The sequence below is a fragment of the Momordica charantia genome (genome assembly GCF_013281855.1).
Source record: "Momordica charantia cultivar OHB3-1 chromosome 3 unlocalized genomic scaffold, Mcharantia_2.0 BLBB01000003.1, whole genome shotgun sequence".
Classification (NCBI taxonomy): domain Eukaryota; kingdom Viridiplantae; phylum Streptophyta; class Magnoliopsida; order Cucurbitales; family Cucurbitaceae; genus Momordica; species Momordica charantia.
In genome coordinates this window covers 14,154,669-14,169,926 of record NW_028275161.1, presented here as the reverse complement: position 1 = coordinate 14,169,926, position 15,258 = coordinate 14,154,669, and the positions used below count along the sequence as shown (strand labels likewise).

Below are 15,258 nucleotides of genomic sequence, written 5' to 3'. Positions count from 1 at the left end.
TGCTCACACCAGGTGGTGAGCGATTTGAGTTCGCTCTGCGATTCAACTTTCGGACTTCAAATAATGAGGCCGAGTACGAAGCACTCCTGGCAGGCCCGTGCGTTGCCAAAGGACTGGGAGCCAACCACATTAAGGTCTTTAGTGACTCCCAACTAATTGTAAATCAGATTAAGGAGGAGTACCAAACGAAGGACCCCCGAATGGAAAAATATCTAAGCAAGGTCAGATCGCACCTCGCCCAGTTCGGGACTTACGAGGTGAGTCAAGTTCCAAGATCTGAAAACTCCAATGCGGATGCCTTAGCCAAATTGGCATCAGCATATGAGACCGACCTGGCTAGATCGGTCCCGATCGAGATCTTGGACAACCCTTCAATCTTGGAGCCAGATGTGATGGAGGTTGACACTCCATCACCCTCTTGGATGGACCCAATCGTGGAGTTCATCAAAGGAAATCCAACGCAAGAACCGAAGGAGCAAAAGAAGATGGCACGGAGAGCAGCTCGGTTCACACTCTGAGAAGGAACGTTGTACCGACGTGGCTTCTCCCTGCCTCTGCTTAAATGTGTGACTCCCGAAGAAGGTCTTTACATTCTTAGAGAAATCCATGAAGAAGTGTGTGGAAACCAGTCAAGCGCTAGGTTGTTGTCGGCCAAAGTGGTTCGACAAGGGTACTATTGGCCCACTGTCGAACAGGATGCAAGTCAATTTGTGAAAACCTGCGACAACTGCCAGTGCTTTGCAAACATTATCCATCAACCTCCCGAACTGCATACCCCCATCTCGGCCCCATGGCCATTCTCGCAGTAGGGTAGATATCATAGGTCCTTTTCCCCTGGGCAAAGGGCAAACCAAGTTCGCTGTTGTCACTGTAGACTACTTCACCAAGTGGGCCGAGGTCGAGGCGTTATCCCACATCACGGAGTCCAGGATCACATCTTTTATATGGTCAAGCATCGTATGCCGTTTCGGCATACCGAACGCCATTGTGACAGACAACGGAAAGCAATTCGACAATGCAAAGTTCAAGGACTTTTGCAGAAAGTTGGGCATAAGCCACCTCAGCTCGTCCCCTGCGCATCCAAAGTCAAATGGGCAGGTTGAGGCGATAAACAAAATCATAAAACGAGGCCTCAAGATAAGACTGGATTCCAGAAAGGGAAGATGGGCCGAGGAGCTGCCTGAAGTATTATGGTCATATTGAACCACCCCGAGAGAGTCAACCGGTGAAACTCCGTTCTCGCTAGCCTTTGGCTCCGAAGCTGTTGTACCAGTCGAGATCGGCATACCAACAGACAGGGTAGAGCAATACGAGCCAGCGAAGAACGAAGAAGAGCTACTCCTTAACCTGGACTTATTGGAAGAAAAGAGGGAAATGGCTCAGCTGCGCCTAGCAGAGTATCAGAACAGAATGGCCAGACATTACAATGCCCGAGTTTGACCTCGAAGCTTTCAAGTTGGACATTTGGTCTTAAAGAGAGTCCAGAGTCATGTGGGCACCCTTGACCCAAGTTGGGAGGGACCGTTCGAGGTCAAAGGCATAGTCCGACCTGGAACTTATATGCTAGCTGACCTGGAAGGAAGAGTGTTTGTGTATCCATGGAACGCGAAGCACTTGAAGCGCTATTACCCCTGAAATGTCAAAATAGTCCTAAAAGGGGCTTGTAAAAATTTTCAAGGGGCGGAACTTTTAATAAATGGAGTGATTTAATTTCATAACTCCGAGTTCGATTAGAAATTAAATGGGGCCACGGACTCCCATAAGACTTAAAATCGGCAAGGTAAGGGCAAAAATTAATCAAATTCGATCCTCAGAACCCACGGGTTCGAGGTGCGATGTCAAAATCAATTACGAACCAAAAATTCAACCCTTTAAACGTTCAAGTTAAAGGTGCGATGTTGAAGGGAAATTCGGTCCTCTAAACCTACGGGTTCGAGGTGCGATGTGAATACTAATTATGGACTAAAAATTCAACCCTTTAAACGTTCAAGTTAAAGGTGCGATGTAGGAAGTTCAAATTGTTGCTTAGTATTATCTTCTGGACTTCTGAGTTCGAAGAGAAATATTAAGGACCAATTAAAGAAACTCAGATTCAAACCTTAAGGGTGCGATGTGAAAAAGTATCTCACGCTCAATCCTTCAAACTTACGAGTTAAGAGGTGCGACATGGAAATTATACATAGATCAGTTCCAGCTTACAAAAGCAAGTTTAAAAAGATTAAGGAAAAAGCAGTAAAATAACAGAAGTGGAGAAAGACGATTTCATTGATTAAAAGGACAGAGCCAATGCTTATATACCTTGCAGCTCTGCCCAAAAAACTTACAAAAGAAATAAGAAAAGAGAGCCTCAGCTACTTCCGAGGTGGGAGGACAGCTCGCCTTGAGAGCTTAGAAGGTTGACCTCCTGTGATCCGTTCTGCTGAGAAGGAGCTCCCTTCTGGGTAGTGCCGACCTCAGTAGGCTCCTGACTTGGGGCCTCGTCTTCATCCAGGTCGGAGTAGTCAGAGTCTAGATCTCTGACATACTTGTCCACCAGGGATGCAGGACCTGGAGTGCTGTTAGGCCCAGAAGCCCATTTCTCCGCGTACCTCTTCTTCAGATCGCCGAGGTCGACCTGGAGGTGCGGCATGTCAGCAGTGATGCCCTTCATCAGAAATTTGAAGCCTGCATCGCTGAAGTCTTTGGCAAACCCATCAAAATCTGGGTGTTGCCTGAAGGCCGCTTCAAGGAGTGCTCCGTTGGCGAGGCGCTCATTCTCCGCCTTCAGTTCAGCATTGAGACGCCCAATTGCAGCGTCCTTCCCTTCAAGGGCCTGGAGCATGTCGTCCTTCTCCTTAAGGAGTTGGAACTTTTCCTTCTCCAGCCCTTTGGTGATGGCGTGGGCAGCTCGGAGGTGGGCCTTATGCCTCTCATCCTCCCTCTTCAGCAGCTCGGCCTTGGCTTCAACCTCGGCCCTCAGTATGTTCACCTCGCTCCGAGCCTTCAGCAGCTCGCCCTTGAGCGTAGTGACAGCCTCCAAGGCAGTAGAAGAATTCTCCCTCTCTTTCGCTGCCAAGGCCTCCCTTCCATCCAGCTCGGCTTTGATCATGATCGCTTAATGGATGGAGGCAGTGAACGCCTGTAGAGCGCAGAAGGCAAACATATGTTAGACTAAATCGCAAGTTAAGAAATTAAAAACAAAGTTCAGAAGTATATTTTACCTCGACAGTATGATCGATTGTCCGTTGCAGTACGGACCCAAGATCGCTTACAAACTTGGATGCTCTTCTGAGACAGCGATCCAAGCAGGCAGCCGAGACGCGTGACACCTGGTCTTTCACCCCGGAGCTTGACGGTTCCGTTCTAAACCGCATCTTCACGTCGGATGTCCCCCCCATCCGAGCTGTCGAGTCATCTATCAGGTCGGCGTGGCTTGAGGGCAGGGGGCCACGAGGTCCAACCTCCAAGAAGGAGGTGGCTTTCTTCTTTTTCTTCCTTCTCTTCAAAGGAGAACCCTCTCTCACTTCGCGGAGAGGTGACACGTCCAACGCTTCAGACTCGCTCCTCGAGCGCTTCTCCCTGGAGCGCTCCCCAGTAGAATCCAAGTCGATCACCGGAGTTGGAACTTCAGTTGATGGCCCAGCCTGGTCCTGAGCTGCAGGTTGGTCCACAGCGGGAGTCACTGGATCAGAGCTTTGAACTGTCTTAAGGGCGTGAGCACGACCCTTAGACTTACGTTTCACGCTGCTCGTGAATCCACACACCATGGCTGCAATACGAATAAAACGGAAAGTTAGAAATGAAAACTTAAAAAATTGAGATTGAAGTCGAGATCGAGCACGGCTTACCGTGCTCGGAATTTGGCCTTGAAGCTTCAACCGGGCGCACTAAGGGGTTGTAGTCTAACAACCCAGATTCCAGAAGCAGCTTATCGGTCACCAAAGTTCCGATCTTTCGACCTCTAAGGAAGTGATCTTTGTAAAATTTGAGGGTGTCGAAAGAGGCTTGTGTAAGCTCAGGGATTGGTTTGATCGACACTGCACAAGACAAAAAAGATTCAAGTTAGACATGAAAAGGGAAGAATGGAAAAATTTAAAGAGGTAAACGCAACGACCTCATACCTAGGTTCCCAAACCTAACAGGCACATCAAAGAAGGGATGACCTGACTCGTCATTTGCTAGCCATTCACCTGAGGCAAAGAACCATTTACCTACCCATCCCTTGATGGAGGTCGGCCCCTTGACTATGCCACCCGCGCCCTTCCTCGCGCACATATAGTACCGACCTGGTTTTTTAGCTATCCTCTTGGCCTCAAAACACCCAAGAAGTTGGTCAACGCTTAGCAGCTCGACCTCATCCTCGTCCCGAGCTCGCAACCAAAAAAGAATGGCTAAAGCAAAAATGACACCCCACCCATTGGGGGCCACTTGAGCAAGAGACAGTCCAGTTCGGTTTAAAAACTCATGGGCAAAGGGATGAAGGGGAAGTCTGAGGCCGTACTCAAACATCTTTAAATAAAGAGTGACCCATCCCTCTGAGGGATTGTCAGCTCTTTCCCCTTCCTCTGGAATCCTAAGAAGGATATCGTTCGGAATTTTAAACCCCTTACGGAGGAGTCCGAGATAGTGCTCGGGCATCTTTGAAGGGTACTCCAGACCTTGGCCCGAAGTGGAGGTATCACTATCCTCTCCATCATCTGAGAACCTAAAGTTCTCTATTTCATTTAGCTCAGACTCTAACCTACGAGCTAGGACCTCCCCAGAATCGCTTGGTTTGGGTGGCGAACTACTTATGGTCCGACCCGCACTACCTATGGTATCACTACTGGAGGGGGAAGACAAGAAAACTACCATGTTTGAAAGAAGAATAAGAATAAGGAAAAGTGACTGACCTACAGAAAGGGTTCGAGCTGGTTTCAGATCGAACTCCAAAAATTCAGGAAACGTAAGGTTTGACCTGAAATTTCGGGACTATTTATAGCTGATCGGAAAAACCTCTGCGCCGTACACGTGTAATCAACGAGCGGCTAGGATCTTCTCGAGATACTCAACTTATTATTAGTATTACAAATTTATTAAAAGTTGAATAAATGAAAATATATATTAAAAAAAAAGCAAAAATTTGAGCATAATGGGGATTGAATTTGGAGATAGAAATTTTAAGTGCACTAACGAGTAATGAACCAAAAGAAATTTTATTATTTCAACGCAATATAAATTTATTAAATTGTTTATGACGATAAATAAAAAAAGAAACTAAAACAGCGTCGTTTTTGTCGCTGCTAATTTCCTTCTCCATCTCCCATAATTTCTTATTCGTTTTGTCCCGCTGTTAATTTCCTTCTCCACGCCGTCGTCTCAAATATCGCCGGTTTCTGTTCCCCAGAAACTTCTCCTGCATCATTTCGGCTCTGGTTTCAGCTTTCTGAATCCAAGTACGAGATTTTCATCAACAATCATGGTAGTCTTTTTTATTGATTTTTGTTGTTGTAGTCGTTTTAATTAGAGAGTTCTTTAATTTATTCCGACTCGGCGTAGCTCAAAATTAGCAAAAATAAAAAAGAAACATCCAACGACGTCGTTATCCAAAATTTAAATGGTTTATCTTTCTTCTTTATGCTTTACCATTTTCGTTTTCACCATTAGTTTTCCTCCAGGGTGAGGACTCTCAATCGTTGGGTCGTTCAAGGTAAATTCGATAGTGGGATGGATTTGATTTTTTTTTCTTTGCAGCGTTACCTGTTTAAATTTCAGCCTGAATTTTGAATCTCTGATGGCTCATTCTTCTGTGGTTTTTGATTTTTGATCTGATTTAACGTTTTTGTTGTCTGTAACAGCCTTTCCCTTTTTCTTGATCACTTTCTGGTTACTTCCATCTGGGCTACTTTCATTTTTTTCTCTCTATTTCGTTACTTCCATTTCTAGTTTGGGGGTTGGCTTTCTTTTCTTTTCTTTTATTTTTTGGTGTGTGATTACAATTTGGGTTAGTTTGGAGCCTTTGGAATCTGAGTGGAAGTGGGGTTAGAGGAGAAAAATGTTGGGAGTGGATGTAAGAAGAGGGCACATACGCTCCAAAAGGTAGGTTCCAATGTGTTTCTTTGTTAATTACCAAAGATTCATTCATTATTCATATAAACTTCTAAGATTTTGGTATGTATTTTTTATTGGGTGCTGAAATTTTGGAAGTATTATTGGTTCTTGCAAACTCTATTATTTAAGTTCAAATCCTCAAAGAGGCTCTAGGGATGGTTAGGAGGGCAGGCGGATTTGGTCACGTTTTTCTTCTTAATTGGCTGTTTCTTTTAACAGAATTTGTTCTCCTTGTTGTTTTAACTTTTATATACTTTGAGATTAACCAGAGAGCACATTTTTTGATGTTTGGTTTGGAATTGGATGATGAATTGTCGCATGATGGATTGGATCAACATATCTTCATATCATAATGGATTGTTGAATTTATAAAACATCACCTAACACATTCGGGAACATTAAGAGAATATGTTTTTTACTAGGCAGAAATTTAGACCCATCATTCAAGCTTCTGTTTGCTGTCTTCCCTCACTCAATTTTTCCTAATTTGACTTGTTAAGTGTTATCTTACTCCCATTAACTTGTATATTTAAAGAAGTAAATGTTCATTTAATTCCAAACACTATTCATGGATGTTATATTTTGTTTAGTGTTATCTTACTACCGTTAACTTGTATATTGTATTATGTTTGTACATCTGCTTTATCTTATTATTTTATTCTTTGATGTATTTTAGATAGAAAAAAACCGAGGTTGATACTAAGGTATGTAGCGTGATATAATAAAAGATGGTGATTTTCATCATCTTTATTAAACAAATGCTTCTTTTAATGCGTGTTATGCGCCGGTAGTTGTAGTCTTTTTTCATCTAGATGTGTTTTCTGAAATCTATCATTTGTATTAATTCCTAATAATATGTGTGTTGAAATATGTCCTTCATAAATAATTTATGAGTTCTAGGAGAGTTTGATTTTTACTAAGTTCAAGTTTGGACTTGATTGAGATTTTCTTTTTTCATTAAGAAATTGGATACTAAAAATAGTGGAACAATGGATTGACTTGCTTCTGTAACATTGCTCAATTAGTTCTTCACCTAGAGCTTTGTGGTGGATTCATAGCCTCGTGCCTCATCAATAAGCCATTGAACGGTTATTCACTGAGGTATAATTTTAATATGTCAAGTTTTTTTCTTTTTAATTTTAATCGTAATCATTGTATGAATCACGTCCTTTTATAATTATTCAAACATGCATATAGTTTTGATGATAGGAGATGTAGGTATGTGGCTATTCTGCAATTATGGTAGCCAATTAATAGTTAATAATTATCGTATGAAGTAATTGTGCGGCTATCCTGCAGTTGGAGCTAGTTGGAGGAGTTGGGTTGGGCCCAAAAAACCCCCTAACCCGACCCAACCCAACCCGTAAACACCCCTAGACACTTGGTTTGGTGTTTCTTCTGGTACGATAATCCAAACCCATGTTCTTCCCTTCCAGATTTCTACTTATCGACTCTCGTAATCTTTAATTTCCCTTGTTCTTGCATTTCTTCTAAAGATTTTTATAGGATTCGGATTGCCTGGTGCATATGAAAAAATTTCTTGTTTGTTTGTTTGAAATGTTAATTGTAATTGTCCATTATTGGAGGGATTTCCAGAATGTTGCTAAGAGGGATGAACATCCATCGCTTGCTGCATTGTTAGAATCTCATTTGTTTCTCAGAAATCACCCTACTACCGATTGTTATTTGAGTGCACTGCTAATAATCTGAGTGTGCCTTGTGCTTGAGTAGTTTCATGCGAGAGGTGGCATTTGATAATGGAGATGCGTAATAGTAAGATAGCGATGGCAAAAAAGTAGTAGGATAGTGATGGGGTTGAAGTTGTTTCTGTGAGGACCCAGAATTGAGTTGTTTGATGAACCCAAGTCTGAGAATGAAATAAAAATAATAAGATATTAAATAATATATAATTTTTAGATTGAGGAGCCAATTCTAACCTCGCTCTCACTAGGAAATGGGAATTTTATTCCTTTTGTAAAACACCTACTTGTGTGTGCCGTCCCCCTCTTTGATCAATATGAGTTCACGACCCCCCCTTCACTCTCTCTCTCTGCGACCATCTCCGGCGGAGGCGACCATCTCCGGCGACGGCGACCATCTCCAGCGACGGCGACCATCTTTAATGGATCTTCCTCCTCCTCTGCTTTCATTATAAAATCGCAGTGGACCACCCTTTGTCTCAGTTCAACTCTCACCTCGTCGAAGCTCGGTACGTCTCGTATACAAAAGTTGATATTTCTGATTTTACACATCTGAGTTATCGAAATAGCATGGAAATTTGTTATTGCTGTTTGGATGGTGCCATCCTTTCTCCCTTGCGCTAAATGGGTTAGCCTCGGATGTATAGAACTAGCTGTTCGTTAATATGTCGAATTTCACTTGGTTTGGTGTTTCTTCTTGTACGATTATCCAAACTCATTAGTTGCTCTGAAATTACCCTGGATACCGATTGTTATTTGAGTGCACTGCTAATAATCTGAGTGTGTCTGAAACTGAGGGCATTGCTTGAGTAGTTGCGTGCGGGAGTTGGACTTTGAAAATGTAGATGTTTAATAGTAAGATAGCGGTGGGGTTGAAGTTGTTTCTGTAAATACCCAGAATTGAATTGTTTGATTAAATCCAAGTCTGTGATTCAAACCTTGTTTTGAGCATGAGACCGAAATTTCGAAATGCATTTTGTTTTATGCTTACTAAAAGCATTTGTGCATTCTTTAAAATTTGAAAAAAGGAAATTAGGAGGAGAAGAAGTGGGTGGAGATTGGGTGGGACGTGGGAGAGGAAAATTAGGAGGAGAAGAATAAAAGTTGGGGAGAGCCACGACCCTCGATGCGGGCAACCCACGATGCTTCGAAGGCCAACGAGTTCTCAACGTGAACGAGTAAGATTCTATTTAGTAATTTCTAAACATTTCATCGCTTTTGCTTCGAACTAGTTTATTTTAAAGTAAATTTACCATAATGGGATGGTCCAAGTGGTTGATGAAGACCAATGTAAATAGCAAAGGACTTAGAGGGAATGAGTTCAAACCATGGTGGCCACCTACTTAGGATTTAATATCCTACGAGTTTCCTTGTCAACCAAATATAGTAGGGTCAGGCAGTTGGCCCGTGAATAATCGAGGTGCGTGTAACCTGGTCCGGACACATGGATATAAAAAAAAAAAAGAAGTAAATTTAATGTTGTATTTACTTTGGGTGTTTACTCGATGAGATTCGATGATGTTGATGTGCATTTTCTTGAGGAAACGTGGAGTACTAATGATTATGTTCTTAGTTCGAGTTTCATGATTCCAACATTGATTTGCATTTTTTTAGTTGAGTTTCTTGACATTTTCGGTTTGTTTTTATTTAGAAGGTTTAATTTTATCTTATTAATTCACTGGATGGCTTCATCTGAGTTTTCTAAAAAAGGTCATTCTAGTCAAAGTGTTCCATTAGTTGAACTTGAACTTGATAACCCTAATCTTGCTGCTGGTAGTAAAGTTGGATTTCTTGGTAAAAGAAAACGCAAATTAATTAGTCAAAGTTTGCAGGATGTGCAACTTAGGAGCAAAATTGACAAAGTATGCTCTCTGCTCTGCTCTTAATTCTTGTGCCAAGACTCTGAATTTGTTTAATGGTCTGCAAATTCACGCCCAGATTGTTAAAATTGGATGTGAAGAGAACTTATTTTTGAACAGTGCACTGGTTGATTTATATGCCAAATGTAATGCCATCGTGGATGCAAAACGAGTCTTCTTTGGCATGAGAACTCACGATCAAGTTTCTTGGACTTCTTTAATATCTGGACTTTCCGAAAATGGGCGTGGGAGCGAAGCCATCTTCATGTTTAAGGAAATGTTGGTAACTCAGGGTAGACCCAACTGTTTTACTTATGCCACCGTTATTAGTTCATGTCCAACACTAGAGGATGATCTTCAGCTTCGTCTTGCAAATTTGCTTCATGCTCATGTTATCAAATTTGGTTTTACATTTAGCAGTTTTGTTATTAGCTCCACTATTGATTGTTACTCAAAACTAGGAAGAATAGGAGATGCTGCTCTGCTTTTTTATGAGACAAGAGGGAAGGATAATATCATATTTAATTCTATGATATCAGGGTATTCTCAAAACTTACATGGGGAAGAGGCATTGAAATTGTTTGTAGAAATGAGGTCTAGTAGTTTGAGCCCAACTGATCATACATTAACCAGTGTTTTAAATGCTTGTGGGAGTCTAACAGTGCTTGAACAAGGAAGGCAAGTGCACTCTCTAGTTACAAAAATGGGATCAGAAAATAATGTGTTTGTGGTCTGTTCTTTGATAGATATGTACTCAAAGTGTGGGTGTGTTGATGAGGCCTTCTTTATATTCAATCAGATGGTCGAAAAGAACAGTGTGTTGTCAACTTCGATGATCATGGCTTTTGCTCAATGTGGTAGAGGCTCAGATGCGTTAAAGCTCTTTGAGATTTTGTTGATTGAAGAAGGTTTCTTGCCAGATCATGTCTGTTTTACTGCAGTTTTGACCGCCTGCAATCATGCTGGATTTTTAGATGAGGCAGTTGAATATTTCAATAAAATGGGCAGCGAATACGGATTAGATCCTCAAATCGATCATTATGCTTGTTTGATTGATCTCTATGCCAGAAATGGCCACATAGAAAAAGCCAAGCAATTATTGGAGCAGATGCCTTACGAATCTAATTACGTCATGTGGTGTTCCTTATTAGGCGCTTGCAAAGTTCATGGCGAGGTCGAGCTCGGGAGGGAGGTCGCATATCGACTCATTGAGATGGATCCAAGTAATGCTGCACCTTATGTTACACTTGCTCATATCTATGCTAGAGCTGGTTTGTGGGGTCAGGTGGGAGATATTAGAAAAAAGATGCAACAAGAAAAGGTAAGGAAAAGTTCAGGGTGGAGTTGGATTGAGATAGATAAGAAATCTCATGTCTTCTCAGCTGGTGATGCAACTCATCCTAAATCCTTTGAGATTTATTCAAAACTTGATCAACTGGACTTGGATATGAAATCAGCTGAACATGCATCAAAAGCACTTTAGTATGATGAGTTTTATTGCCACTGATAGAATATAGTTGTTATTGGAATTGAGAATCTTGTTCTAAAGTAGAATCATGTTTGCAGTGAACTTTAGGATGAGTGATGAACCATCATATTTGTTTAGAAGTGTGATTATTTATGGAAGACTATGTATATAGTGAATGAGTGATTTAATATGCTATAATCACACATGTTCTTCGATTCCAATCGATTGAATCGTGTTCGATTCCAATCGATTGAATCGTGTTCGATTTTGAAGTTTTTTTTTCCCTGTGCAAATCAATAGTGATAGTAGTGTTTGAAAAAAGTTCTCTATTTTGACAGATAATTTGTAAAAGTTGTTTTCGAAACAAAAAACAATGGAAAATATTTTATCTAGAAATGTGATTGTATTGTTTTTGTGTTTTCTAAGTGTTTGTAAGGGTGTGTCTGGAAGTGATTATGACCAAAATTACTTTCGTCATTGTCAAAATTTTTTTTTTTTTGTTATGATCATATTTGACAAATTAAAAAAAATGATATTAGAAAAGGGAAAAATATTTTTAAAGTATCACTTGGATGATAATTTTTAAAATTCAATTATATATCTCCTTTTTTCAAAATTATTTATTCTACTATTACTCCCAATGATCATTGAAAAATCAAATAGTATTTGATTCAAGATGGAAATAAAATTGTATTCATAACTCTTTTGACACTGGTTCTTTTTTTCTCCCAAAAATTAATGGCTATGATTGAGATTCATAAAGAGCGTAAACTAGTATATTTGAGTCTAAACTCTCTATTCAATCTTATCTACTAAACTCTCTATTCAATCTTATCTACTACTTTCAACTCAAGTCGCTTGCTTTAATCGATTTGCCAACATGAGCTCAAGTTAGCGGTAACTCAAAATGAAAAACAACTTGAAACGAGAGTTGTCCAAATTTAAGAATACAAGAAGCAAGAGCAATAGTTATTCAAATTATATATTATATATCTCAAACTAAAAAAACTAACATAAATCGCTCCAATTCGAAAAAAAACGAGGGATCTTAGTTGCTAGAACTTTAGTAGGGTAAGATAGACCCAAATGAAGGTACGATACCTAGTCGAGATCGATACCTCCTCTTAAGACCTCTCCACATTACTGAACAGTCACTCCAGCCATATATTTCATAAGACCACAAAAGAAACTGCAAGACAAGGAGTGGAATAACATATCCATCATAGGTTTTGACACAACTTGTGCTACAAGTCCTCCACACTTTTTTCCACCATTTCTTCTCGTGCTACTGTCCCGGAAATTTTTGATCTTGCTATGTGAGATTGAATATCATAAATCTGCACAAGTAAGATTGCATACTTGGTCACATGTTGCTATGGAGGGTCCCACTCTAGTATCCGCTTCGATTCATGCATCAACTATGGTAACAGCAGACATTTCCACAATGGCAAGTTGTTTTTTCTTTGTTTGCATCCACCCCACGAGCCTCCGAAAAAACTGTCCCATATCACAACTGCAAACAAGCACCCGCACAATGATATTTTGTCAGTTCTCTAATTTTTACCAACTTCATTAATCCATCCTTGACTATAACTAAATAGCTATCCTACATTATATTCAACACAAAATGACCAGAAGGAGAGAAAGAGAGTCGATACATTTCAAACTAGAAACTATATGCTCAAAAAAGAAAAATGAACAAGAATCTGTAAAGAAAGAAAATGAATGCGCACCTCCAGAGCAGGATATTTTCAAGGAACATGGTGAATGAAATCATGCGAGCACACAATGTGTTATAAATGGTATCTTCATACTTGAGGGGACAGCAGATTAAACATCGTCTTAAAAAAGAATGTGTGTTGCAATCACATTGTCCAACCTCAGTATTTGAGAAAACCCTTGTAAGAAACCTTGTTCATGATTGAGTTTGCTGGAGCACCCAATTTTTTGCTACTCATTTGAAGCCTTCGAGCATGTGATGAACACGAGCTGGAAACCGAGAGAAGAGCGACACAGTAGATTTTACAAGGGACCTACTTTATCAATCAAAGAAGAGTTGTGGAGAAAAGAATTAGCACTAAATAAAGAATTAGCTCACCAAGGGTGGGTCTTTGATCTTTATCATGCAAAGGTGTGGTTTGTTAGGCTGTCTCCCCCGTTCTATTGAGGATTGGGTGATGGAAGTAACGCAAGGGGGACTTTTGAAAGGAAAAGGGAAGATCTTGTGGAGCTGTGCATTGTGGAGCATTTGGAAGGAAAGAAACCAACGTGTTTTCAACAATCTTGCTCTCTTTTGACATTTTTTGAAGTTAATCCTGCTCTCTTTTGACATTTTTTGTGAGAAACTTCAGTTTACTACGGCCTTGTGGTGCCTTACCTATTGAAAATTCTTTTGTAACTACAATATAGCTTTGTTTCGACATGATTGGCAAAATGTAATGCAGTTGCTCTTGGGGGGCTTCTCGGCCCTGCTGTTAAGCTGTCGTTTTTTGTTAATGAGAAGTCTTTGTTTCTTATTAAAAAAAAAAAAAGAAAAAGAGATGCATCTGGAATCTGTTTTCCTTCCACAATGGCAAATATAGTATATGGCAAGGCAGCTTTAAAGCCTTTATGATAAAACTCTTGCAAGAATTTTATAGGCATAGAATCAAGTTGATGGGTCTGTAGTCATGTACTGTTATTCGTCCCTTTTCTTGGGAATAAGACATATATGGGTTTCGCTGAGGCTGATGTTTATGATCTCATTTAAAAAAAAAAAAAAATATCTTGGAACTTCATCCTAATATCAACTGTGAAGATGTCCGATGATACTTTTTGAAAAATTCTGCTGTAGAACCATCTAGCGGGAGGGTTTTATTGGCACCCAAGTCCATAACTCCCATGTATACCTCTGCTTCAGTGAAGCCTCTCCAATGGAGACTTTTTGGGATCAAACCTCTGGATCCTCTCTTTTTCTTGGAGGCAAGCAGTCTGTGATTGTATTTTTATCTCCTTCTCCAATCCTTTTCACTTTAAACTTTTGTCTCCAGAAAGATTCCTCTTTGGCTGCAAGTGTGAGGAGCTGTTCCCTGATTTTGGATCTTTCTTTGTAAGATTCAGAGGAAGAGGGTCGTATCTTCCTAGGAGTTGATAGCCTTTAATTCTGATGTGAGGGACATATTTTGTATGGATGCAGCCAAAATGTTATTTCTTCCATGAATTTGAGAGCAGATTTTAGTTGCTTGAATTTCATCATCTGTCCGTTGCCCGGGCCATCCCACAATCTTAGTTTTCCACCAATTTTCTATGGGGGAGGAAAGAGGCGTGCGTCAACCACATATTTTCAATCCTAAACTTAATCGGCATTCTCGGTGAAGAATCTTGTCTCCAATCACTCACAAAAATTCTATATTCTTAAAATTTCTAAAAAATTTAGTTATGTTTCTCTATTGTGTGCCTCACGAAAAAAATTCCTTGCTTTTTTTAGCACTTTGCACTTAAACTATCGAGGGCTATTACGCTTTAATGAGCCTCGAGCTTTATAAACACCAATGAGGTGGACTAGGACTAGGTCCAACGTCTCCTTTTGAATGTATGTGATTCAAGAGTTTTGTAATGGCCCTTAATTTTAATTATTGGAGTCCTCCCTTCTTGTAATTTATGTCTTTTTATTTCTTTCTTCAGTCTTTTGTGGTGAGCTAATTCTTTATTTAGTGCTAATTCTTTTCTCCACAACTCTTCTTTGATTGATAAAGTAGGTCCCTTGTAAAATCTACTTTGTCGCTCTTCTCTCGGTTTCCAGCTCGTGTTCGTCACACGCTCGAAGGCTTCAAATGAGTAGCAAAAAATTGGGTGCTCCAGCAAACTCAATCATGAACAAGGTTTCTTACAAGGGTTTTCTCAAATACTGAGGTCGGACAATGTGATTGCAACACACATTCTTTTTTAAGACGATGTTTAATCTGCTGTCCCCTCAAGTATGAAGATACCATTTATAACACATTGTGTGCTCGCATGATTTAATTCACCATGTTCCTTGAAAATATCCTGCTCTGGAGGTGCGCATTCATTTTCTTTCTTTACAGATTCTTGTTCAATTTTCTTTTTTGAGCATATAGTTTCTAGTTTGAAATGTATCGACTCTCTTTCTCTCCTTCTGGTCATTTTGTGTTGAATATAATGT

The 15,258-nt window shown here is 40.2% G+C and overlaps 1 protein-coding gene and 1 long non-coding RNA gene across 7 annotated transcripts in view; one reads left to right on the top strand and one right to left on the bottom strand.

The window, feature by feature from the left end:
• Positions 1 to 5,674: 5,674 nt before the first annotated feature.
• Positions 5,675 to 11,317, top strand: LOC111025730 (pentatricopeptide repeat-containing protein At2g13600). Of its 4 annotated transcripts, XM_088121478.1 has the most exons (5): positions 5,675 to 6,057; positions 7,095 to 8,278; positions 8,798 to 8,947; positions 9,602 to 9,631; positions 9,749 to 11,317. In XM_088121478.1, the coding sequence occupies exons 4-5, from the start codon at positions 9,603 to 9,605 to the stop codon at positions 11,109 to 11,111; spliced, it is 1,392 nt and encodes a 463-aa protein (XP_087977604.1). In that variant the 5' UTR covers positions 5,675 to 6,057; positions 7,095 to 8,278; positions 8,798 to 8,947; position 9,602; the 3' UTR covers positions 11,112 to 11,317. The 4 variants fall into 4 exon arrangements, with proteins under 4 accessions (XP_087977604.1, XP_087977606.1, XP_087977605.1 ...); XM_088121480.1 differs by lacking the exon at positions 8,798 to 8,947 and having other exon boundaries at positions 7,095 to 7,170; XM_088121479.1 differs by lacking the exon at positions 8,798 to 8,947.
• A 738-nt stretch (positions 11,318 to 12,055) lies between these two features.
• LOC148212439 (uncharacterized) overlaps positions 12,056 to 15,258 on the bottom strand; it is a 41,469-nt gene continuing 38,266 nt past the window's right edge. For all 3 annotated transcript variants that reach the window (XR_015789678.1, XR_015789677.1, XR_015789676.1), the window contains 2 exons: positions 12,830 to 13,129; positions 12,056 to 12,609 (listed from right to left, as the gene is read on the bottom strand). This is a non-coding gene — a long non-coding RNA (uncharacterized LOC148212439). The remainder of the gene's footprint in view (positions 12,610 to 12,829; positions 13,130 to 15,258) is intronic.